Source organism: Labrus mixtus, chromosome 24 (genome assembly GCF_963584025.1).
Source record: "Labrus mixtus chromosome 24, fLabMix1.1, whole genome shotgun sequence".
In the NCBI taxonomy this organism is placed as follows: Eukaryota; Metazoa; Chordata; class Actinopteri; order Labriformes; family Labridae; genus Labrus; species Labrus mixtus.
This window is the reverse complement of record NC_083635.1, coordinates 10,951,326-10,974,752: the sequence shown is the minus strand read 5'-3', so window position 1 is coordinate 10,974,752 and position 23,427 is coordinate 10,951,326. Positions and strand designations below refer to the sequence as shown.

The 23,427-nt window shown below is 41.8% G+C and overlaps 2 protein-coding genes across 2 annotated transcripts in view; one reads left to right on the top strand and one right to left on the bottom strand.

Annotated features, from left to right (window-relative positions):
- Positions 1 to 8,014, bottom strand: part of s100b (S100 calcium binding protein, beta (neural)) — a 23,577-nt gene extending 15,563 nt beyond the window's left edge. The window contains exon 1 of the mRNA XM_061032620.1: positions 8,002 to 8,014. The gene's annotated coding sequence lies outside the window, so the exon portion shown is untranslated. The remainder of the gene's footprint in view (positions 1 to 8,001) is intronic.
- Positions 4,232 to 23,427, top strand: LOC132959527 (SH3 domain-binding protein 4-A-like). The gene is made up of 5 exons (XM_061032617.1): positions 4,232 to 4,434; positions 10,563 to 10,729; positions 11,420 to 13,770; positions 21,177 to 21,365; positions 21,884 to 23,427. The coding sequence occupies exons 2-5, from the start codon at positions 10,606 to 10,608 to the stop codon at positions 22,106 to 22,108; spliced, it is 2,889 nt and encodes a 962-aa protein (XP_060888600.1). The 5' UTR covers positions 4,232 to 4,434; positions 10,563 to 10,605; the 3' UTR covers positions 22,109 to 23,427.

Below are 23,427 nucleotides of genomic sequence, written 5' to 3'. Positions count from 1 at the left end.
GGAAACTTTAAATCCCTCCCGCTCGCTCTCTTTGTGAGTTTGTGGGGATAAGAGCGGCAGAAGATGAATGCTGCAGAAACGTGTTTGGGGGCAAAGGATCCCGGCAGTGAAATGGTAATCATTTAGTAACCGGGGATTTGAGGGTTTAAGGATTTAAAGGCCGCCCTTCAGAAAGTAGCATCATTTAGTTTCATCGTGTCTGAGCGGGTTTCTCTGTGTCTTAAGAAGCAGATGTAAGACTCAGATTGTGATGGGATCAGGAGCACGAACAAGCTGCAGAAAAATATCCTAAAAACACAACAAAGCAGCTCAAGCCTTAAACTGACCATTGTCCAAGCCTCTAAAGGATTACTGCGGTGATTCATTGTGTGCATAATTGCAAACTTATTAAATTTATCGCCAGGAATTAACATTTAATCCTCCAAACTGCTGCCGTAGGACAGAAGAAGCTGCCGATTTCAGGTGTGTGTGTGGGTGTGTTTGTGTGTTTGCCTGAAGATACAGGCAGCTAATCCGCGGCCTTTTCCCGCTGCCACAGCCGAGGAAATGATGAATAAGTAATTTCCCGTGAACAGGTTGTGCAGCCTCGAGACGGAGTGAACGGACAGATGGAGGCGAGAGAAAGAGAAATTGGCTTGGGAGAGGAGAGGAGAAAAAAAGAAGCGCATCCTCTTTGGAAACTCAAGATTTTCTGCAATTTTATGGTGAGCGTTATTTTTGCTTTGCTGTACGAGAAGATGCAAGACTTATTGAGTTTGTTTGATCCAAGCTCCGAGGAATGCAGATGACTGTTTTTTTATTTTACTTTTAAATGTTTTTATGTTTCTACTTTTGCACTTGCTTGAACCTAACTTGCATCCGAGTATTTCAACACTGCAGTATCGTTACTTTGACCACTTTTCAACTCAGTCTGACATTTGGATGATTCCCACAGGATATCTGTCTCTGATGTTATCTGGGAACAATGAACATCCTCTCTCTCCACATATTGAGGAATTCTTCTGTTTACATCCAATCAGCATCTAAAATAAACCACATTCCTGCTCTCTCTTCTTCCCATAACCAACCTGGTTGACAAGTGAACGCTCGGTTATTCTGATGCAAAGCGGGCCGGGCTGATATCGAGGCTCCTTGATAAAGAATAGAGGGGCTCTTTTTTCAAACCCCACGGTTCCCATTCAGCCCTCATGAATAGACGCGTCAAATCCAGTCTGAGCCTCCAATAAGAGCTGAACTTTTGGGGCAGCAACGGACAACGCTCTCCAGTGAGTCGTGTTCAGCTGAAAACATTTTACCTCTTTAGACAACCTTCCATTTTTCTGTGCCAAATTCCTCCGGAGGCGTCTGGGTTATGACTCTGTACAAGATTTAAGGGATTACTTTTCTTAAAATGCTGATAGTCTTGGACCCTGCTTCACTTTTAAAACTAAAACTGCTCTAATTAAATTATTTTCTACCATAAATAACATTGCAAATCTCAAGCTTTGCAGGAAAAGGAGGGAGTATATATACAAAAGAAATACTGTATATATACAGACGATTTGCAGAAAACAGTTCTGGTCAAGACAGGTGACGAGCATCAAGCTTCTCGTCACCTGAAATAAACAAGACTTCAGAGGAAACATCCGAGAAATCTTACACGTATAAGTGAAGGTCCAAGGTGACTCCAGCCTGCTGAACGGATATCCGAGCTCTGCGCTGATCCCTTGTCACTTCATAAGTCGTCTCGCTGATATCCATCATATCCCCCTCGGCCCCCTGACTGCGCCGAATGAGAGACCATGTGCAGGGCGATCAGATAAATCAGCCCGCTTTCACTCTCCTAAAGCTGCTGTGGCATTCATCATGAAGCCTGAAAAGAAAGATATAGAAACGTTTGATGCTTTTTTGACTCCTGCAGCTACAGAGTTCAACGCTCAAACACAAGCTGAATGAAATAAGAAGTTCTGAATTAACTGCAAAAAGACAGCAACATGAAAGCTGAAAGTGAGAATGTTTAAACCTGTGTTGTTGCATGAGAACAATCTTTTGACTCTTTGCATTTATTACTCAAAATAAGAGCAGAAAACTGAAGGATGCACGCTAGAAAAATCTACTTGTTAAAAAAGGAAGGAGCTTGAGAATCAAATTGGATCCATTCTGACAACGAGTAGCTGCACTGGCATCTTCTTTTTACATGATTAAGTAGGACGATGCATTTGAATACCGGCTCTCTGTTGTCTTTCTCCAGCTGTTGCTCTAATTAGCCGCGTTGTTGGAAACTTTGGATGCTGCCTTTAAAAGCTCCCGCAGGCATGACTGTGGGGGGGAGAGAGAGAGAGACAACACACAAATGAAGCCTCTCTGCAAAGTGTGAGTCTGATTTTACAACTTCCCTTTGCACAGATCAGAGTGACATTATCCTTCAGCTCTGGTTGCTTTGCAGTTAGATATCTTTAAATATGCGATGGTAGAATTCGTCGGTGGCAGATAGAAGCATTGAAGGCTGTTTTTGGCTGAACTTGCAGGTCAAAGATGTCGAACACTTGATCATCTCTGTCAAACACGTGAAGTAAAGAAAGTACCAGAGGTCAGGGTTACAGCTGCCTTTAAGCGTGACCTCTTCTGCTGCTGTCTCTGCTGTTTGAATACAAATACCTGAAAATAAACCTGCTAACAACGCTAACCCTGACAGAATGGGCATGTTAAAATAGAAAAGTATTTCAATATTCCCTGACGAACGTCACCACACTCGTAAAGGAGGATGACAACTTTAAATTTCAATTGTTTTTCTTTTATTTCAACTTCCAGAAATAAAAATGAAACACCGCCTGTTGACACTGAAAGGAAATAAATCACAGGGTAAGATTTGTATCGCCTTAGTGAGCATCCTTTATTTTTCTCTCCTTGGCTGCATTTATTCATTTTGTCTCATTTCGAGTCATTTTGTCTTCGATTTGTCGTCTTTTGGAGTCGCTGTCAGCCGCAGAACATTTCCCCCCGCTCTGCACTGACAGCAGCGAGGAGGACGAGTTGTCTGAGTGGGTTTTGTCAATGAGATGAAAGAGGACGGTCTATTAGACTGATGAAAGCTGTTTGTCTCGGTGTTGAAGCTTTTTCTGTTGAGTGCAGGGGAAACCTTTTTTTCACAGACACTCATGCAGCCTTTTAAAGTGTTTTATAGATGCTGAGATTTCCATTTAAAGCATAAAAACGTACATTAGAAGCTCTCAACTTTAATGAATTCTGTGACGTTAGGTAACCCTTTCTGACCACTAGAGCGATAAATGAAAACATGACGTGTGTGACAACAGCAGTCGTAGTGCGCCTTATTAACAGATCCCAGTAGGGCTGGTTAAAAATATCGCTTCAGGGAAATCCTGAGATTTATTATTTCTGTTGTAATGACAGCCCTCACCAGTGGGGGCACTGTGGGTGCCGTCGTATTCTCCATACTGTACTTTTAACAAATATCAGAAGGTACTGTGATTGGTTATCTGGTTATTTCTGTCATCTATGCGTATTATTAAATTTGCTATCAAGGCATATTGATCAAAATTGAATCGAATCACGACCGAAAGAATTTAATTTTTATTGAATTGTGAGCTTATGGGAAATACCCAGCTCTAGCTCCAAGCAACTTTATTTTTAAAACCTGTTGTGTTGACTTAAAAGGTTTGTAAATGCCTTTCCTTGTTGTTTTTATGCTCATTTATGTATAAATGGTGACCATTCAGTTTAGTTTACCGCTCCGGGAAACATACGGTAAGTAACAACCGTAGATGTGGAGTTTGATTTATTTCTGTTATTCATTTTAATTTTCTGTTTTTAAATGAACATGAAAGCTTCCAAACGAGTTCAAAACAGCACCAATACAAAAAAAGTTAGTGATTGATTGTTAAATTGATTGATTTGTGTCTATTTTTGGTCATGAAGCAAAGATGAAGGTAGTTTTAGGATCCTTCACAGCTTTTACCAAACACAAAAAAATGCTGTTACGATTAAAAGTGCAGCATTTAATGTTCTAAATGTATTTAATGAAGTTTTAATTTGCTAAATACAAGCAAAATGTATTAGTACAGCTGTTAAAAAGAGAAATACTCAAGCTTAGTATAAACACCACAAATTTGTACGTTTGGCCCCGCCCCTTTCTCTGACGTCACATGCTATGCTTCAGCGGAGCCAGCTCGCCTTCAGTCCTCCCACAGACCGGAGAGGAGACGGACGGTAACCGGACCATCTGCACACCGTTTTAAACTTCTCGGACTGAGAACAACATCTTACTAAAAGCTTAAATTACTTTTTCCCCCTTTTTCTACTTTTTCATCTTTACCACAAATGAGGAGAGAAAACACGAGAAAAAGAAGACGAAGAAGAAGAAAGGGGCTCTCCATCAGCTCACCTTCCCGTCACTTCACACCAACTCTGAGGGTTCAGGCGATCAGCCAGGCGGAGGTCAGTTTACCACGCCGCCTAATAAACTCTGAAGTATGAATAATTATCTTTTAAACTCATTATTTCCTGAATTTATTCGCTGTATTATCAGAAAAATGTTCAGTAATTAATTCGGCTTTATTTAAAATGAAAATCCTCAGTCGTATCTCTGTAATATCACTTTGCTCTTTTTGATTTCTTCCAAGTTTAGCTCATTAATTATGCAAAATGTCCCCACTACGACTCCTAATTATGATGTAAACACATTTCTAACTCATTTTGAAGATCAGAGACTTAGAAAGAAAAATGTCAAAATGTTCCTGTAGTTTTCTGCTCCTCGTGCTCTAGTCATCGCGGCTAAATTTACACTAAAACCACTTTAAATAATCTTTTAAACCAAAAATGTACTAATTGTTTTGGCTAAGATGACAAAAAAATGCATGGATAGAAATTCGGCTTAATTAAAATAGAATAAAAATCCCATGATACACCTTTATTAATTAAGATTTAAGTGCCTCCACGGTCATTTTTAATTGTGTTATGATGTGATTTAGCGGCTTAACAGTGAGTTTGTAGTTTTTTTTAAATGTGCATTTTGACTTTCTAAAAGTATTCTTGGCATGTGTTATTATTCTGAAGTGCTGTCATATTGTTTGAAAGGCTGTTTTGGAGTCAATGTTGCCTAATAGTGAGCTTTATTGTTTTTGTCCAGGGGTTTTATGCTGCTTTATCCCCTTTGATATTGTTGTATACTGACTGTAAACAACTTAAGTTAAAGGCAGATTTCAATCAAACCCCATTTTCTTCTGCATACTTTTTGATATGTATGCATATTCATTCACACATTAGCTTTAAAACAAATCTGATTGGTTGCAGAAAAAATGTTCTGCAGCAGATTGAGATGAAAAAAAAGAAGACTGGAAATGATAAATTGACAAATGAGAGCGTTTTGTCAAGTGTTCGCATGCACGCGCCTGCACGCTCCTCCTCAGCTCGGCCAATAAGGTCATCTGATAAGCTGAAAATCCTCCCTCTCTATCAGCAGCCTGAAGGTTTAAAACACACACACACACACACATTGTCTCACAGCCTGCAGACTCTGTTTAATGAGACAGGGTTCTGCCTCTCCTCCTCTCCATCTTCTCAATCTCCATCATATTTTTTTCTGCTCTCTTGTTTTCCTCTTCCTCCCTCTTGTCCACCTCTGCCCATCACTTCCCCCCTTCTCGTTTTATCTCTTTCTCTTGTCCTCCTCTTTCATCCCTCCCCCTTCTATCTCCTTATTCACATATTCATATATATTTTTTGTGCTCCATTTCCTCTTCTTATTTTGCTCCCACTTCTGTTTACAATCCTTTCTTCTGATTCTTCTTCCCTGTTTCTTTGATTTGTCCTCATTTGTCCTCTCGTCCACACAGTTATCTCTCTCCTCCTCTTCTCTCCCCCGTTAACAAACACACAAACTGATTTGAAAGTGACACTGAAGACCCTCCATGCTCTCTCACACACACACAGCTCCACTAATACCCCCTCCCCCCCTTGAGGCTTAGCCGGAAAACCAGCGTGTCATTGATTTCTGTGTGAAGGTGTTCTTCATTTTGTAATTAAAGGACGCTCAGCAACACGCACAACAAGAGAAGTACTTCTACTTAAGTTAAAGTGTCAAAGCCACGGTGTAGAAATATGTCATACAGTTTAGACAGTAGGTACTGTGCAGAAAAAAGTTTTGACAACTTCCTCTGTGGTGCATTCAAGGACTCCAGAACTCTAAGTTGGGTCTTCTGGGTTTCCCTTTTATCAAACCAATTTTATGCGCTTTATGTAGGCAGAAGACGAGAAAATAAGTAAACAAGCTCAAGTCTATTTACGGTTTGTTAGACTGCATCACTTGTGCACATGAGCTTCATCGGCATTGCATCACTAATTTGTGTTCCCACTTTATATTTCAACATGATTTCAGCATCAGTTAAAAAAAGGTGCTGACATTTTCTTGGACTTATAAATAACGCCTAATGGGACAATTTCCCGCTTTCTCATTTTCCTTGAACTCCTCACATCGGTACATTCACAGCCAGTTTTCTGACATCATCTATAAATGCTCTTTTAACAGCGTCTCGGCTGTTTCCTCTGCCTAAAAGAGAGACATAGGAAGTGAAATATTCCATTTAAAGCACTTATTGTTAAAAACTAAGCTACCTGATGCCCTACGGTTGACCTGAGAGGCGTTCAAAAGCCTCTTCTTCTTTTCTCCCAGCTGAAGAATCTCCTTCAGCGCGCAGGTGGACGTGGCATAAAAAACGGAGCACTTAGCGGGCTCATTTACCTGAAGATTCATCTGGAGGGGAGAGATTGGAATATTTTTTACGGCTGAATTTCTCAGGTGATGAACAGTGGCGGTCAGGACATGGCGCTGCTGCAGACTAATGTACCTGATCACATGCCAAACAGGAACACTTAAAGTCCCTCATATTTCTCCCGGACTTTAGGGCGAGACATAAGATTACTTTCACAGCATGCAGGAGCATCTGACCACGGCATTTGTCTAAAAAATTGGGAAATTCAATTAAAAAATCCTCGAAAGTGGAGAGAATGCAGATTTAAGAAGCTACAGCCACATCTGATGTACAGAGTGAATAAAGCTCGACTTATCTTTGTAACTAGCAGGATTTTTTCTTCAGAGGAGGTTATTAAACTCATGCATGATTACATGAATTAAAAGAAACTTTAGCAGTTTGACAAACTACCAAGGACGTTCCTTCCCTGAAGTCACGTTCATTTCTTCTGTCATTCACGCTGCAGCATTGCACACTTAAAACAGACCAGCCCAGATGCATGCTGAGAGAAAAGCTGCATCACTCCAGGCCACAGCAGAGCGTTCAGTTCTGTACCTGACTCAATTAAACCAAAATGTGTGTTGTTTTGTCCCTGAAGTCGGGACTGAGTTACACCTGCAGAGCTGACCTTAAAGGAGTTTGAAGGAGACGTTTTGATGAATTTTTCATGTTTTCTTTGACTTCTGCTCGACTGAGAGGCCAAAAAAGTAAAAAGTGACGGACTGAGAAAAGCTCAAGAAACCCAACGTGTTTCTGCCCCTGACATGGGGACTGAATCATGCCTGCAGAAATGACCTGTTCAGCAGTTAAACGTCAAACTTTTCACGTTTTCTTTCACTTTCTGTGACTGAAGAAAATTAAAAGTTGAGTGCAGGAGTCAGAGAAGCTGTGATGTGTTATATGGACTGAACAAACTTAATGATCTAGGCAGGAGAAAAAAAATCAGGCAACAAAAAAGAGACCATATTTTAGAGATTTTTTCCACAGATGAATATTTGTGTTGTGAAAACATGAGTAGAGTTTGGCACCTCTTGCATGTTAAGATGCGTAGAATCAGCTTACAAGCCTTTAAAGTCATTTTTCTTTCACTTTATTTCACTAATGGGGAAGAATCTTGACTCAGACTGAGTCGTTGGATAGTTTGATGTTGGGTTGAGGGTCTTTCAGCTCTTTGAATCTCTTCTTTGATCTGGTATTTCTGCCCCTTTAAATGCTTACACAGGAACCTCGTCTATAGATTGAATATAAATGTAACATACTTTTGGTGTGAGGTTTTCACATGCAGGTCACATTCTCCGTCCTGTAATCTGCTCATTTCAAATGATGGAAAAGCGATAAACACTCGGCCAGCATATGGCTGCTGGAAAGGGTTATTATAGCTGCATTCATCCAGGGATTAGGACCGGCCGACTCTCGGCTAATTAAACTTTCGACTCCCCGGCGCCCCCGTCCTGACTGAAATGACTTCATAACACAAAATATTTCACCAGCTCCGATATTGATGCACAAGTGGGGGAGTAAATGTTCCACTAATGCACAAACCCTGCAGCGCTTGTTTTATATCCCCTGAAAGCTTCTTCTTGAAGCATTTCCTCTTCCTCTGTAAAGTTTCTCTGTTAACATGACCTCGATGCTGCACAAACTTTGTCTTTTTCTTCTGTGTCTTTAAATAATCAAGTCTCTAAAAGGTTACATGCAGGGTATCACAGCTTCTGTCAGCTTTCCTCATAAATTCCTGGGATAGTTTAGGAAAACTTAAAGCTTCCTGGAGGCTCAGTTTGCATCCGCAGCTTTCGCTGATCTGCATCTCCTGAAGAGTTTTCGTCCAATCCTGCGTTTTCTTTACTCCCTGCCTTGTTTCTGTCAGATCTGTCCTCACCTCCTGCTGCATTCAGGGACGCTCTCCTCATTTTTATATCAAAGCCGGTGACGCTGTCATTGTATGCCAGCTTGTTGTTGTTCACAGAAACGCTCCAGCTGCCTGCTGAGTGCTCCTCTTTTAGTGAGAGGATGGGATTTATTGATGAGGCGACTCAAGCAGGAAAATTAAATGTCACCTCGGAGGAGTTTGACTTGCTTTCAGCACGAGCTCCCAGGTGAACAGATGCAGCGGTTAGACAAGACTCACTTTGTCCTCGCTGCATGCTCTGCATCCCAGAGTGCACCTCAGGGAGAAGTTTCACAGAAATGCAAACTTTCTCTCCATGAATCTAAGCGTCACTGATGTCTTTTCACCTCTGACTATAAAGAGTAACTCATTGAGTGAAACAAACACCTGCATCTATGTGTCTTGTGAATATTCAGCTACATGTATTAAAGCTCTAATTAAGACACTCACTGAAAGGAATTACCATTACAGCCTCTGCAGCATATGTTGCTTTAATCAGATTAAAATGTCATCATTAGTGTGCAAATGCAAATGTTGCCGCTCTCCACGTCCTGCAGGAATAATAGAGTCTGATGTGACTGAAGGGAACAGAGCGTTTTACTGCAAAACAGCCTCATGCTGCCGCTCTAATCAGATCACAGGCCTCCGCTGACTTTGTCTTTTCACACAAATTGAATCACGGCTAAGATCTCAGGAGGAAATTGGAAACTTGGTTGACACAAGCAGATATGTAAACAGTTAAAACATGCAGGGCAGAGATGCAGATGCAGCCAGAGCAGTAAACAATGATTGGCTCTCTGAAGGCAAACAAGCTAGTTTTTATCTGATGATAGCCAATAGTTTCAAAGATTACATTTCTGTCAGTTCCTCCCCCTCTTTAGCTCTCCATATGGACTCTTTTCCTGCTCAAAATTAAAGCACGCTCATATGTGATTGGTCAGTATGACTTGGACTGCAAACAGAAACAGAAACCATTTCTGATAACACAGTGTGGTCCTGTTTCTTGAGATTCTTCTTCGCATCATAAGATCAGATTCAGAATCCGATTCTGACCACTTTATAAATCCCAGAAGAGCAGTTTCACAGCCTATCGAGTCGTTATAAGAATTCAAGACGATAGAAACAAACAGCTTCAGCAGCAGTCGGACTTCTGAAACGGGTATACAAGTGGACTGCTGGCTGGGTCTCACACTGTGGCAATCTATTGAAAAAAAAAAAGCAATTTGGCAGAAGAAATCTCACCTCAAATTGAACGTGTAATACCAGACTTTACACCCTCTAAAATCACAGCCTATTGCTAAATCAGTGGCCTACCTCACTAATCCGTCTTTTCCTGAATGGGTGCAGAAGCCTGCGGCCAGGTCTCTAAATCTTGTTAAAATCCTAAAACCTGAAGAGCAGATTAACGTCTGTAGTTTGTGAATAACATCTTAAAGAAATGTCCATGTTCAGGTGTTCAACAAATGTTAAATTGATATTTGAGTTATTTTTTGAAGTGTATTGCCTCTTTGTCTCTGTCACTCAGAACTGAAATCTGATTTGCTCTCATTTCTTCCTTCTTTTCGATTCTTCCCCTCCCTACATCATATTTCTCATTGTCTTTCTTTCTCAGCTCAACGCTCATGGTTTTTTCATTGATTTAGAAAAACTCTCCCTCAGTTAGCCGTCATTCTTTTCAAACCACAGCCTTCATATCGACTTCCTTCAAAAATGTAGTGACATTTTATCAACCTTATTTTCCGCTTTAACAGTTTTGACCTTTGTATCTGTTAGTTGTGCTACTGATCTAGAAAATTAAGCTTCCTACTCCGGCGTCGCCGCGTGAAGTCTCTCCAGATTTGATTATCAGTCGAACGCCCGAGTGCAGATGTGTTTAAAAATTGGCTGATCTTTCCAATCCTGAAATCCTTTGTTTGTTCTCCTTCCAGATGAAAAGCTGCCAATGAGAGGATGCTACAGTAAGACCCGGCCATGGCTGCCCATCGAATCATCAGAGTGACGAACAACAACCTCATCCTCCCTCGCTGTAAATCTGAGGGGACGCTCGTAGACCTCAGTGAAGGGGTCACCGGAGCCAGTCTCAGTGATGTCAAAGGTCTGTTCCGCCGTTCATTATTTTTCAACTACAGGAGAAAAACATGTTCTGAAAGGTCTTAAATATTTAATTAAGAATTGATTAATCAAAGTGTTTAACCATTTTTTCCTAAGAGGGAATATATATGTTGATTTAACTTTGTGCTTTTCATCTCTTGCACTTTTATATCACTCATTTATTATTCTTTCTGTGGCTTTTTCGCTTCACTGGTTGCATTCCATTACAGCTTTGCTTACATGCTCCATATACGCTAATGAGGTGAACTAAAAATAGTAAATTATGCATTGGATTATGCAGTCCAACTGCTCAGATATTTACCTTGTGATCTGAAAAAAATGCATTCAGAAGGATAGAAAATATGTTTTTCTCATGTCGCGGGAATATTTTGGCCACTCATTTTTTCCAGTTTTTAATTAAGCTTTGAGGTATTAAACTGAACTATTTTGAGATAAAGCTTTATGTCTGGTCTTTAGTTCCATCAACTCGTTGGTACAATTGGTCCATTATGTCTGAATCTGAAGATGAGATAGGCTCTATCAGTATTTTGAGTAATCAGCCAGTGATTGATTAAGTGCACTTATCTAAAGAAGGGCCATGACAGCCTCAAAGATACTTAACAATCAAGAAAAGAAAAATACCATCATTAATGGTTTATATTGGGATGGTTTCTAATGTCTTTCTCCTTTTCAGTGCCTTCTCCCAGTGCCTTAAGGCTGGACACGTCTGCCTCCTATGGCGCCGCTCAAGAAGTGGTTGCCATAAAGGATTATTGCCCCAGCAGCTTTACAACACTGAAGTTCTCCAAAGGTGATCGCCTCTATGTGCTGGACACGTCAGGTGGAGAGTGGTGGTACGCCCACAACAACACGGAAATGGGCTACATCCCGGCCGCCTACGTCCAGCCGGTCAACTTCAGGAACTCTTGTCTTAGCGACAGTGGGATGATTGACAGTCTTGGGGAAGTGTATGAGGATGGGTCAAGGGAGTTTGGAGGTTTGGGGGAGTGGACTGGGATGATGCCGAAACCCTCCCCTAATTATGTCAACAGTCCTGTCTCTGTGAACCCGTTTAACCATCCGCTAGATCAAAACTGCAAAGATACCGGTGTCAGGAACTCGGATCTTATTCTCTTTGATGCACTGGCATCACCATCATCTTGCTCCAACTTTAACACCAATACAATCATGACCAATGGGTTCAGCAACTGCCACATTAGCAACACTACCCCAACTAGCCCAAACCAAGACATTCTTACAAACCACCCCAGGGATAACTCGTTTTTCAGGAGTAAACGTTCCCACAGTCTCTCAGAACTGTCCGTCCTCCAAGCGCAGTCAAATCCAACCTTACCCTCTTCAGGATTCTTCACAGGCCTTAAGGCTCCCTTACCAGAGCAGTTCCAGAGCAGAGAGGACTTCAGGACTGCTTGGTTGAACCACAGAAAGCTAGCAAGGTCTTGTCATGATCTTGACTCGCTGGGCCAGAGTCTTGGTTGGGGTCAGACTCAACCGGTGGAGACTAACATCGTGTGCAGGCTGGACAGTAACGGAGGAGTTGTTCAACTTCCGGACACCCACATCAGCGCCCACATCCCTGAAGGCCATGTCAGCCATGGAGACCACCAGCAGATCTCAATGAAGGCCTTACTAGACCCTCCTCTGGAGCTCAACACTGACCACTGCTCCACTGTGAGCCCTGTGGTGGAGATTAAGCTCAGCAACATGGAAATAAAGTCCTTTATTACGTTGGAGATGAAGGTATCGGTAAATGTCAAAAAGGAAAGTTGTCGCACTGCAGAGTTGCTTTGTGTTCGGAGTGACTGCAAAGAAGGGCCTTACACACCTATTCCCAATGCATACATATACAAGGATACAGTCCAGGTGCAGTTGGATAGTCTGGAGCCTTGTATTTATGTGGCTGTTGTCGTTCAGTCACAGTATATCAGCCACAATATGACTGTTTGGGACCATGTACAGAGGAAAGTAACTCTCGGCGTCTATGGACCGAAGCACATCCACCCTTCCTTTAAGACAGTTGTGGCCCTGTTTGGGCATGACTGCGCCCCCAAGACCTTGTTGGTAGGTGAGGTTGGCAGGCAGGCAAGCTCTGCTCCACCCGTAGCGCTCCAGCTGTGGGGGAAACACCAGTTTGTGCTGGGGTACCCTCAGGACCTCCAGGTGGGATTGTACTCCAACATGTCCAACTACCAGGTGAAGACAACTGAGAGTGCAGGGGTGATTCAGGGATTTCAGCTCAAACTGGGGAAAGTTAGCAGGCTCCTGTACATGATCACATCACACAACCCCAACAGCATCTCAGACTTTACTCTCAGGGTCCAAGTCAAGGATGCCCTCGACTGTATCCTCACCCAGTTCTGTGTTCAAACTCCACCACCGCCACCAAAAACGGGAGCGAGGATTACAGGTCAGAGGAGGTTTCTGAAAAAGAAAGAGGTGGATAAGATAGTTCTCTCCCCATTGGCTGTCACTTCCAAATACCCAAAATTTCAGGACCGATGCATCACCAACCTTAAATTTGGCAAGCTAATAAAAACGGTGATCAGGCAGCATAAGAGCACCTATCTGTTGGAATACAAAAAGGGGGATGTTATTGCTTTGCTCAGCGAGGAGAAAATCAAACTGCGAGGGCAACTGCGGACCAAAGAGTGGTACATTGGATACTATCAGGGGAAGATGGGTCTCGTCCATGCCAAGAATGTTTTAGTTCTGGGTAAAGTCAAGCCCATCTATTGGTGTGGGCCGGACCTGACAACCACAATGTTGCTTGAGCAGATCCTGAAGCCTTGCAAATTTCTTACTTACATTTACGCAACTGTGAGGACGGTTTTAATGGAGAATGTGGGCAACTGGAGGGCGTTTGCAGATGCCCTGGGGTACGGGAATTTACCACTGAATTATTTTTGCCGGACAGAGCTGGATAATGAGCCGGAGAAGGTGGCATCGGTTCTGGAGAAACTCAAAGAGGAGTGTACGAATATGGAGAATAAGGAGCGGAAATCATTCCAGAGGGAACTCATGATGGTAAGCACAACATTTATTTATTTATATACTCTTTTACTATATTAATTTCTTGTTTTACAAAGTAATGATGCCATGTTAGATACATTAGTAGCTGAAGAAAATTTTAAACCGACCTGGCACAAGGTTGCCTTGAAGTTCGCTGTCATCCCTCTCATATAGTTTTTCCTTGATAAATCAACTTTTCTTGTTGCACCTGTGAGCAAGTGTTAGCATGAATCCTGAACATTTGGATGAAAGCTTTGCTTTTAGCGAAGAAAGGAAAACTAAAGGATTTTGAGGACGCTCTCTCTACTGCTTTAATGTGGCCTTAAGCCTTGTCCTTATTCAGTCACTAACCGTAAAGCTCAACCAAAGGGAGAAACTACTAAAGCCTACCTTTCTTACCCCCGACCAAAGCTTTCTTTTTCAACCTGACAATGCCCAGCTATGAGCACTATAGAGAGCTGAATCAGGTTGCTTTGATACAGAATTCCTGCAGAAGTAAAAATGTCAGCACAAGCCTGAATATTTACTCTGGAAACCTTAAAGGCTAAAGCCTAGACAGGGAAAAATTCCCCTGCTGGTCATTACAGAATACTCACAGGCAATTTCTACTCCTTTTGTTATTGTTCAGTAATCAATTAACCAGATATTTTTTACTCATATGGCACCAAAACTAAAGAAAAACAACACAAACTGTTACCATTTCATGACTATTTTCTCTGATTTCTCAGAAAAGCAGGGCAAGTACACAATCACTACATTGTCCTTGAACAGAATACAGTGTCCAATGGTTGAAATTACACAACTCCCCTCTATATTCCCAAATCATACATTTTTCAGAGAACATTAATGCTCTGCAAAAGGATTTACTGCACAGATAAATGTCAAAGAAAAGTGTCTGCCATTATCAAAACACTGACGCAGAAGCAGCTTTTCAGCCCAAATAATGTGCATTAGAAAGGGAGCATTTTTATCTTTGTCCCCAGATGGTTTCTCCTGTTTGCAAAGCGTTATTTAAGATGAAACAATAACACAAATCTAATTTCCTAAACAGTCAGCTGTCTGATTTGATTCGTGCCTCTCTGCTGCTTTACATCAACATGATTTCTTTCAATATGCGCTCACACACTGTGATGTGTGTTAACTTAGAGGATTTGGGTTCTTATGCTTAGTCACATGAATGGTAAACAACTTGCCTTACAGCCTGGGGTGGTAAGCAGTCATCACATGAAAAATGAAGGAGGGGGAGTTGATGGTTGGAGGAGAAATGCACAGAAATAAAAGTTAACATCTGCAGTTTTAGCAAAAACAACTCTGTCAAGCAAACGCACGCCGCCCTCGATGCTGTGTTTTTCTTCTCTGACAGCGCCGGCACCCTGGGGCCAGCAAAATTGTCCCGAGACACTTTGCTTGCCAGACGCCATTATTCAAAAAGTACTTTAGCAAAGTACTTTCTCCAAACACAGTTTAACCAGGGAGGGCTGACGAAGCGTGCATGCACTGTTGTCGCATGATCAGGGCAATTTCAGCCAGCGGCAATCGGAGCAGCCAGGGGTAAAATGCCCCTTGCTTTGACAGGGCAAAGAAGAGTGCTACTTATTTGGCTGTTCAAGCTTCTCTCCTTGCACTGTTTCCAGAGCAACTCACCTGCAATAGCCTCTTGCTTAATGCTGAAAGTTCTTTGAATTCACCCAAAAAATTCAAGGGAAAAGAGGAATGTTTTAATGCTGTATAGAGGGCTGTTATCCAGTCGGCTACCTTTAACTTCTTCTGAGGCTTGTAGTCGTACTCTGTGCACAAAGAGCCCCTTGGTTTTCTTATCTTTTAACCAGTCTGCATCCTTGACTCCTAAGACCTCTTTTTCATATTTCCAGGCTAATAGATGGAGAACACCCTCGCATGTCCTTCTATTCAGTCCAGTGATGTACTCTTTGAGCGTAGAAAGTCTTTTGTCACTTACAGGGACAAGGAAAGTGTCTTGTTGATCGTTGTGGAAAGAACTGTCCACGTGTACACTGGTTTACGGTGTAGTCTGCTATAATCTGAAATTTCTCTCTATGTTGCAGAAACAAATAAAATACATAATTTTAAACCCAGACAAGAGTTCCCAAGTTAAAGACATAGATGCTAAAACATGATTTCTTCCTACAGCTGCATTATGAGTCATGAAAAATAAAAGATAAACTGTGTTGATTAAAGTAATGGTAATTGTTTCAAGGTCCTCATGAAACAAACATGTTTAAAATTTGCAAGACTTTAACTGGCCTTCACTACAGAACTTAATTGTTTGTGTCATTTCAAGAAGCTTCCAAAAAGAAGAATTTCTATCCTCGTGTAAATTTGCAGACAGGGACCAAGTGCACTGATCAAACATACATTCAGTTTAGTTTTCATGCAGTTGAAGGTCATATCTTGCCATCGAGCTTTGCATTTTAGTTAAACAGCTAAAGAGGATGATCACTGGGCAGGTACAAACAGTTGAAACTTAAAGGTATAATAGTGAGTCATCCACATAAAGAGATACTGAACATTTTATTTTTCAAAGATGCAGCCTAAAGGTAGCATTTGTAGTGACAATAAAAGAGGCCCTAACACTGAACCTTGGGGGATGCCACTTTTAATTGATTCAAGGGGAAAAGGGCACTTTCCATGCCTCCTGAGAAGTCTCTTTCTCCCAGATACGAGGTAAACAGTTTTAACACAGAGCCCTGCAGGCCGACCCCAGCTCCAAGGATGTCACAGAGAACTGTGTCAAATATTGCGCTCAGATCAAGCACGACTAAAGCTGATTTTCTCCTGGATTTTACGTCTAGACATCTAAGACTTGCTGTATCTGCTGCAAGAAGTCGCTGCTCAGTTTGCTGATGCACTTGGGTTGTCAAACCCTCCAAAATGTGTGTGAATGTGTGTTTCACAACATTTCCCTCAGAGAGCAGAAAATTGCCATCAGGCCGCAGGAACAGGGTCCAGTGAGTCACACAGGCTTGAATTACTAAATCTTTTCCTCAAAGGAATAAATAGCTTGGCTTATACAATCGCTAGTCAATAAAACATTCCTACATTCAGAACCTCTGACCTCATTTAGCAAACATTCACTCTTCTATCTAAAATAAGGCTTTTTATCCGGTTATGCCTGGATCTTTTTCAGGAATAAACATTCCCAGATCCACTCTGATCCATGAATAAACACACCAATAAGAGTGTTATCAGGAAACACTGTGTTAGTATTAGGTACAGTTTAACCTTTTAAGTTAACAAACTACAATAATTAGAGTAATTAATACCAAAAATGTGTTAGAAAAGATTTCAAAGAAGTAATCTCAAAAGTGGAAGGATAGAAGGGTTGAATGGGAATCGATGAACCCAGCAAGAGAGTCTCGAGGTGGGGGTGTGCCTGGATGAAGTAGCTCCTTTGTCCCTCCTTCTGTAACGAGAGAGGTGGAGGCGTAGAGGCAGAAAAAATGAAATGGGTTTGTAGGGACGTACGTGAGAACTGATACAAGGAGAGAAAAAAGAGTTCAGACACACCTGTGTAGTGATAGTGCAGAAGCACAAGGTGCAGTCTTTGTTACTTAAACTAAGATACGATATCCTGGATTTTCTCAACTTTTTTTTATTTATACAGTTTCATGCTGATCCTGATGTCTTTAGTCTGGTTAATTATGATAAAAACATGTTTTTTTGTTGTATAGTTTAGATATTTTTTAAGTGAGTAGAAAGTTTGTGCAGCTCTCACAGCAGAGAGATATTTCAACCTTAACCCCGCTGGCTTTAATTGGCTCTCCGTCCTGTCTGATAAAATGAAAGTGTTGCAGCAGAACAAACACTCATGGTTTGTCTTCAGGGGGTGTAGCAGAGCTCATCAGGTCTCCACATCAGCCGACAGGTGTTCTCATGTGAAATGTGAGCTGGCATCGATCAGTAGGAGCTGCAGGCTCTTAGGGGAGCATCCGACACCGCCCCGGCAGATCTGTTAACGCCGGGGCTCGGGTTACGAAGGCAGAGGACAAATGAGAGCCGGTCCTTGTGCTTGTCATGAGAAAGGCTGAAAGGCCAGGAGAGTGTCGTTTAATAATATATCCATGCAGAGAGAGGCGGGGCCAATCACTCCTAAAGGCGACCCAATCAATCCACAGCTTGTAGACTCACAAAACTCAACAGTTAGAAAACAGCACAGCTTGGAAAATTACATTTCCTTAAAACATGCACCCCAACTGACATGACTGCTGCTGCAGGTTTTTGTTAAAGCAGAATTTGCTGTGGCTGAGAAACACAAGATCCTCTACAGCTCCTCCAAAAATCATAACAAGCCACAATGCTTGTAATAGATATACCTTTAATGTCAGGTGCAGAGAGTCCAAACAAATTTAATCCTCCTGTCAATTCCTGCTGTGAAACCTGGACCACAAAGGATGCATATGTGTGTATCTGAAAAACCTGGAAGACTTTGGAAATTTATACTGAGCGTAATCTTTTTCTGGGGACAGATATATGGATTTAATGATTTCTAAAGAGAGGTTAAAGGTTCAAAATAAAGATTAAAAAAAAAGGTTTGGCAAGGATTGTATCGACAAATTATTTACCATATTATAAACTTTACGTGGCTTGTTTTTCGTCTTCTGACTTTGCAAAACTTTAATTAAAAAATGGGACATTGAAGTTCATTTTATAGACTTGTCCTTGACGTGATACTCATCCAAACTTTAAATGTCTAAGCTCTGGCGTCAGAGTCGATGATGTTCGGTGCTTGAGACGTTTTGGAAGAATTACGGGTCAAGTTCAACTTTCTGTGGTCAGAATGAGCCCGAAGCGTTGGGCTCCTGTTTGAGGGAAATAACAATAAAGCTATCAAAGACTTTGTGATCATCAGAGTCTTGAACCGTTTCCTCCTGCCGTGTGAAATATTAGCATTTAAAACCTCCCGTCTTTTTGTGTTATATTTCTTCCTATGCCCCTCTCTCTTTCTCTTTTCCCTTTCCTACCTGTCAGTCTAACCCCCCCCCCCCCCCCCCCTTCCTGTTGAAGCTCATTTCGCTGACAGCCGCTCGCTCAGCTGTCAGCCCCGTCTGTCCGTCTGCTCCGGGGCTCCCTGCAGGTCGTCACGATCTTGTGTTTTTCAGAATTTTTTCCGGTCTCTCACCGAGCAGAATGATGTCTATTTTTAGAACAGAATCATCCTGGTAGTAAATAATGTTGAAACATCAAACACAAACAGGCTGGAAGCTGAGAAATCGATGTAGAGATCTTTATTTTTGTGTAGCGGCAGATTTTAAAAGAGAGGGCATAAAATTAAAAACTCTCCTAAATGTTGCATTGGTTGTCAACCTCCTGACTCGCTTCCTGTTACCTCACCGTGCCTCCTGCTTTAATCCTTTCCGGCTTAAACAACACGTTTAGCTCCTGATTTGCATTTGAACGCATCATGCCCATGTCAAGTGTTGAACCCTGACATGCGTTACTGTGTGTGTGTCTGTGTGTGTGTGTATGTCTATATTTAGAGCCTGTGTGAAGAATGAATCAGCAGAAGGTCAAAATGCTCGTTCACCAGGTGGTGAAGAGACATAAAGACAGACAGGGAGAGAGAGAGGTGTGTGTGTCTGTGTTTGTAAAGAGGTCATCCAGGTTAATTCACTTTATTGCAGCGCTGCGGTTCATTGTTCAAAAGATGAAAGATGAAAAAGAAGTAAAATACAATTTTAAAATGGATGATAGTAATAAATGTAAATGACGTGACCTCAGAATAATGAGGATTTTTCTGTCTTCTCTTTGAGTGAAATCTTAAACGTGCTTTTAACCGACATGCAGGCTGCAAAGTGCCATGTTTGAATCTATATGAATGTACACAGAGATGCTTCACCAGCTCCAGAAAACACAACCAACCAAAGTAACCTCTAAACAGATTTGTGTTAACACGTTTAGTCTCACGTTTATCAGAAGCTTTCTGACGATAATGAAGAAAGGCTTTGATTGGTCTGCTTCAGAAGATGTTTTTAGTTGTTTTAATCCACAAATTCAGCCCCAGACTTCTTTTATTCCATTCATCTTAGTTTGAGTGTTTCAGTCGTGTAATTAGAAGTCAAATACAGATTCTTAATATAAGTACAAGTTTCTCTGAGTGACAGGGAGAGAACTCAGTGGGAAATTTGGTCTTTTTGTTTCAGGTTTGAGTTTTTAGTGGACTCTATACTTTGTGTGTGTGTGTGTGGGTGGGTGTGTGTGTGCTCAGTGTTTCTTTAAAGCTGCAGCTGACTGACAGGTTTAGTGACCTCTTGAGCTCGATTCAGCAAAACTCCAGAATTGAACATATTATATTTTAATTTTTTGTCACACACACTTAAAGTGAAACCCAGTCCTTCAGCGTGAGTGTGTGGGGGTGTTTGTGTGTGTGTGTGTGTGTGTCTGTGTGTGTGTGTGTGTGTGTGTGTGTGTGTGTGTGTGTGTCTGTGTGTGTGAAGGAAGTATGAGTATAAAGGAAGAACTGCTCGGTGGCTGTTGTGCTTCTTTTCAAGAAAATCTTGCCCGCAGTGTGTTTTTCCAGTCAGCTGCTTTTAATGCTCGCTAGTTTTTAACCCTCATTTAACCGGGTCAGCTGAATGAGAGCGTATTAACAGCAGCGGCAGCAGCCTGAGGGACGTGACTGGGATTATACCCTCACATAAAGACGGTTGTTTTTGCTTTAGGAGCAGATTTTTTTTTAGCTTTTATGTTCACAATTCAGCACTGAAAACACAAACAGCAAATCTGAATGGGACTGAGGAGAAAAGCCTTTTCCAACCGGGAATATTTGAGGGATCATGTGAGGATTAACGTAAACTGAAACCACGTTTTCTTCTACACGAGTGTTGACTTTTAAAATCCTCATGTTAGCATTGTGATACAGTGCATATTTTTACCCCATGAAGCCTCTAAAAAGAACCCAAATGAAACCGTTTGAAAGGGAAAGATCTCTTTTTTGGAAGTGCTCGTCGTGAAGAGACATGAGGATTAACATTTTCTGCACAAATCTAAACTTTCATTCTTGTACAAAAGTGATTATAATTAATTCCATTTAGACTCGCTGTTTTTTTGACCTTCTCACCTTTCACAAATATGTGCAGATTAACGAGGCTGGAGGAAACTCTAAACACAATATATTCCTCCAAGCTTGCCTTCTATAATCTTCATGTTGATTCTTGTACCATGGGGGTTATTTTTTCCCCGATAAGCCACAAAAAAAAACAATCAAATTGAAACCATCTGATTCCACCAAGCCAGTTCCAGTGCCTAATCTAGCACCAGGTCTTTGTGTTTAGACAGCCAAAGATCTCGCTCTGACCCAGGGAAACCGGTTCTACTGTAGCACCAAGTCCCTGCTGGTCTACAGGACAGAACCGCTTAGGTAAATGCTAAATGGACTTGAGCTTGTTTATTCCTTCTCCTTTCAGGCGTTGCTGAAGATGGATTGCCAAGGTTTGGTTGCCAGACTGGTCCTGGATTTCGTCTTGTTGACAACAGCGGTGGAGGTGGCGTCTCGGTGGAGGGAACTGGCCGAGAAACTCGCTCGAGTGTCCCGACAGCAGATGGAGGCTTACGAGGCTCCGCACCGCGACAAGAACGGGCTGTTGGATAACGAGGTGAGAGAACGTGGAAAATACTGCAGAGAGTTTTAAAAGTCTGGAACAATCGGACGCAGGTCAGACAAACGCAAATGACTCCACAAACAGGAAAAAGACTAAAAAGTGATCAAATGTTTTAATGCAAATGTTTTAGTTTCAATGAGTTAGCTTCAGGGTACAACCATTAGGTTTTTGGGTTTTAGCCTTTTTATGTTTGAATTTTCTTCCTTTAATGTAAAAACAACAAAAACTGGAAAACTTAAAATGTGCAGTGTTCAAGGTGTATTTGTCTTTAGACATTATGAACACTTTATCTGAGACTTAATGTCATACTTGGGGTGTTGAAGTCCTACGTCTCTGTGCTGAGATTTGACTGAGCTGTGACGAGGATCAGAACTACAGCGACGCTTCAAATAATCTTATTTGGTCTATCAGTGGTGAAGAACCTCCTGAATTAAAACAATAAAAAGTTTGTCCAATCTGTTGCATGTTAAAACCTGTTTCTTTTCTCTGTCTCCGACCTCCATCCCCTTCAGTCCATGTGGAAGCCAGCCTACGACTTCCTCCTGACGTGGGCGGCCCACGTGGGCGACAGCTACCGAGACGTGATCCAGGAGCTCCACCTGGGCCTGGACAAGATGAGGAACCCCATCACTAAGAGGTGGAAACACCTGACCGGTACGATAATCCTCGTCAACTGCCTCGATATACTCAGAAGTTCTGCCTTTTGTCCAACCGGATACGGAGATTTTGCCGTTTGAGTGTTTTCATCCGACTTGGGGGAACCTTTTAAAGATTTGTCTTTGCCAGATCGTCATGACGATATTGGATTTATTACGTCTCGGTCCTCGGATTCTTCTGGGGAGTTTGGCTGACGCTGGAACATTCGTTTGACAGGAAACAACATTTTCTGTCAATCAAACCTTTGACCGGCTGATTGAGAATATCCGGAAATTCTCTGCGCTTTTCCTCCGCTGTGGACCTTCAGGTCATAATCATACGGCCTGTTTCCATGTTTGCTTCCCTCTTCCTTCTCTCTTTTCTACCTCGCCCTTTATCCGTCTCATTTCTCTTTGTCTTTCTTTTGTTATCTTTTTGTTATCCTTTAGTATTATTGTCTGAAGCTGTTTTTCTTTTCTTTTTAAACTTGCTCCGATTATTTCCATTTCTTCTAACACATCTCCCTCAGGACAACATCAGAAACCTCAACCGCTGCGGTACACAACCACACAAACTGTGAACTTTAAACACTTACACACCTGAGACTCAGCCGGGCGAGCTCACAAACTTGGCCTGTGTTTGCTGGCTACATTTTTACATTAGCGTCTTCTCTCTCCACTTCTGACATGCATGTTTTCACTGCCTATCCCTGGAGTATTTCTGCAACAAAGACACAGCAGACGTCTTTAAAACATCTGCAATGAAAACAGTAGTTTCATACAGTCAGAGCATTCTGTCAGTAATTAGCTTGCCAAAAACTATTAGCTGAAAGCTAACTTTTCATGTGACTCAGTGAAGTCCATGCAGTAAAGGTACAGTGTTTGTAGACGATATAGTTCTATTTTTTATACTTTCAATACGATACAGATGTTGATTAACCAACAGTGTTATTGTTGCCTACGTTTGGTTTGGATTGTCTTTGTGTGCAACTCGTTTCCATCGTGTTTCAGCCGCTCAATAGACAGAATTAGCCAGCCAGCTAGTTAGCATGCTAATGCTAAGGATTTCTTGCATTAATTTGTGCAGAAAGTGCACACCTCCACAGTGACGAGCTTACTTTATTTTCTTTTTTTTTTAAGGTGTATTTTTGGGCGATTGTTGCCTTTACTAGATCAGACCGCTGAAGAGAGACAGGAAACGTGGGGAGGAGAGAGTGGGGATGGGATTCAAACCCAAGGCTGCTGGAACGAGGGCTACAGCCTCTGTACATGAGGCGCACAAGATAACCGCTCGGCTATCTGGCGCCCCATGACGGGCTAACTTCCTAAGATTCTTTTCTTCTCTTGTAGAGACAGGACAGTGGATAGAGTCAGAAATCTGGACAGTGAGAGTGGGGAGTGACATGCGGGAAAAGGAGGCA

What these genes read in the sequence shown, in the direction of transcription:
- LOC132959527 (XM_061032617.1), top strand. Translation starts at nt 10,606, where the DNA reads ATGGCTGCCCATCGAATCATCAGAGTGACGAACAACAACCTCATCCTC. An exon ending in CAGTCTCAGTGATGTCAAAG is followed by an intron (nt 10,730 to 11,419) that starts GTCTGTTCCGCC and finishes TCTCCTTTTCAG; the next exon opens with TGCCTTCTCCCAGTGCCTTA. An exon ending in TCCAGAGGGAACTCATGATG is followed by an intron (nt 13,771 to 21,176) that starts GTAAGCACAACA and finishes TTCTCCTTTCAG; the next exon opens with GCGTTGCTGAAGATGGATTG.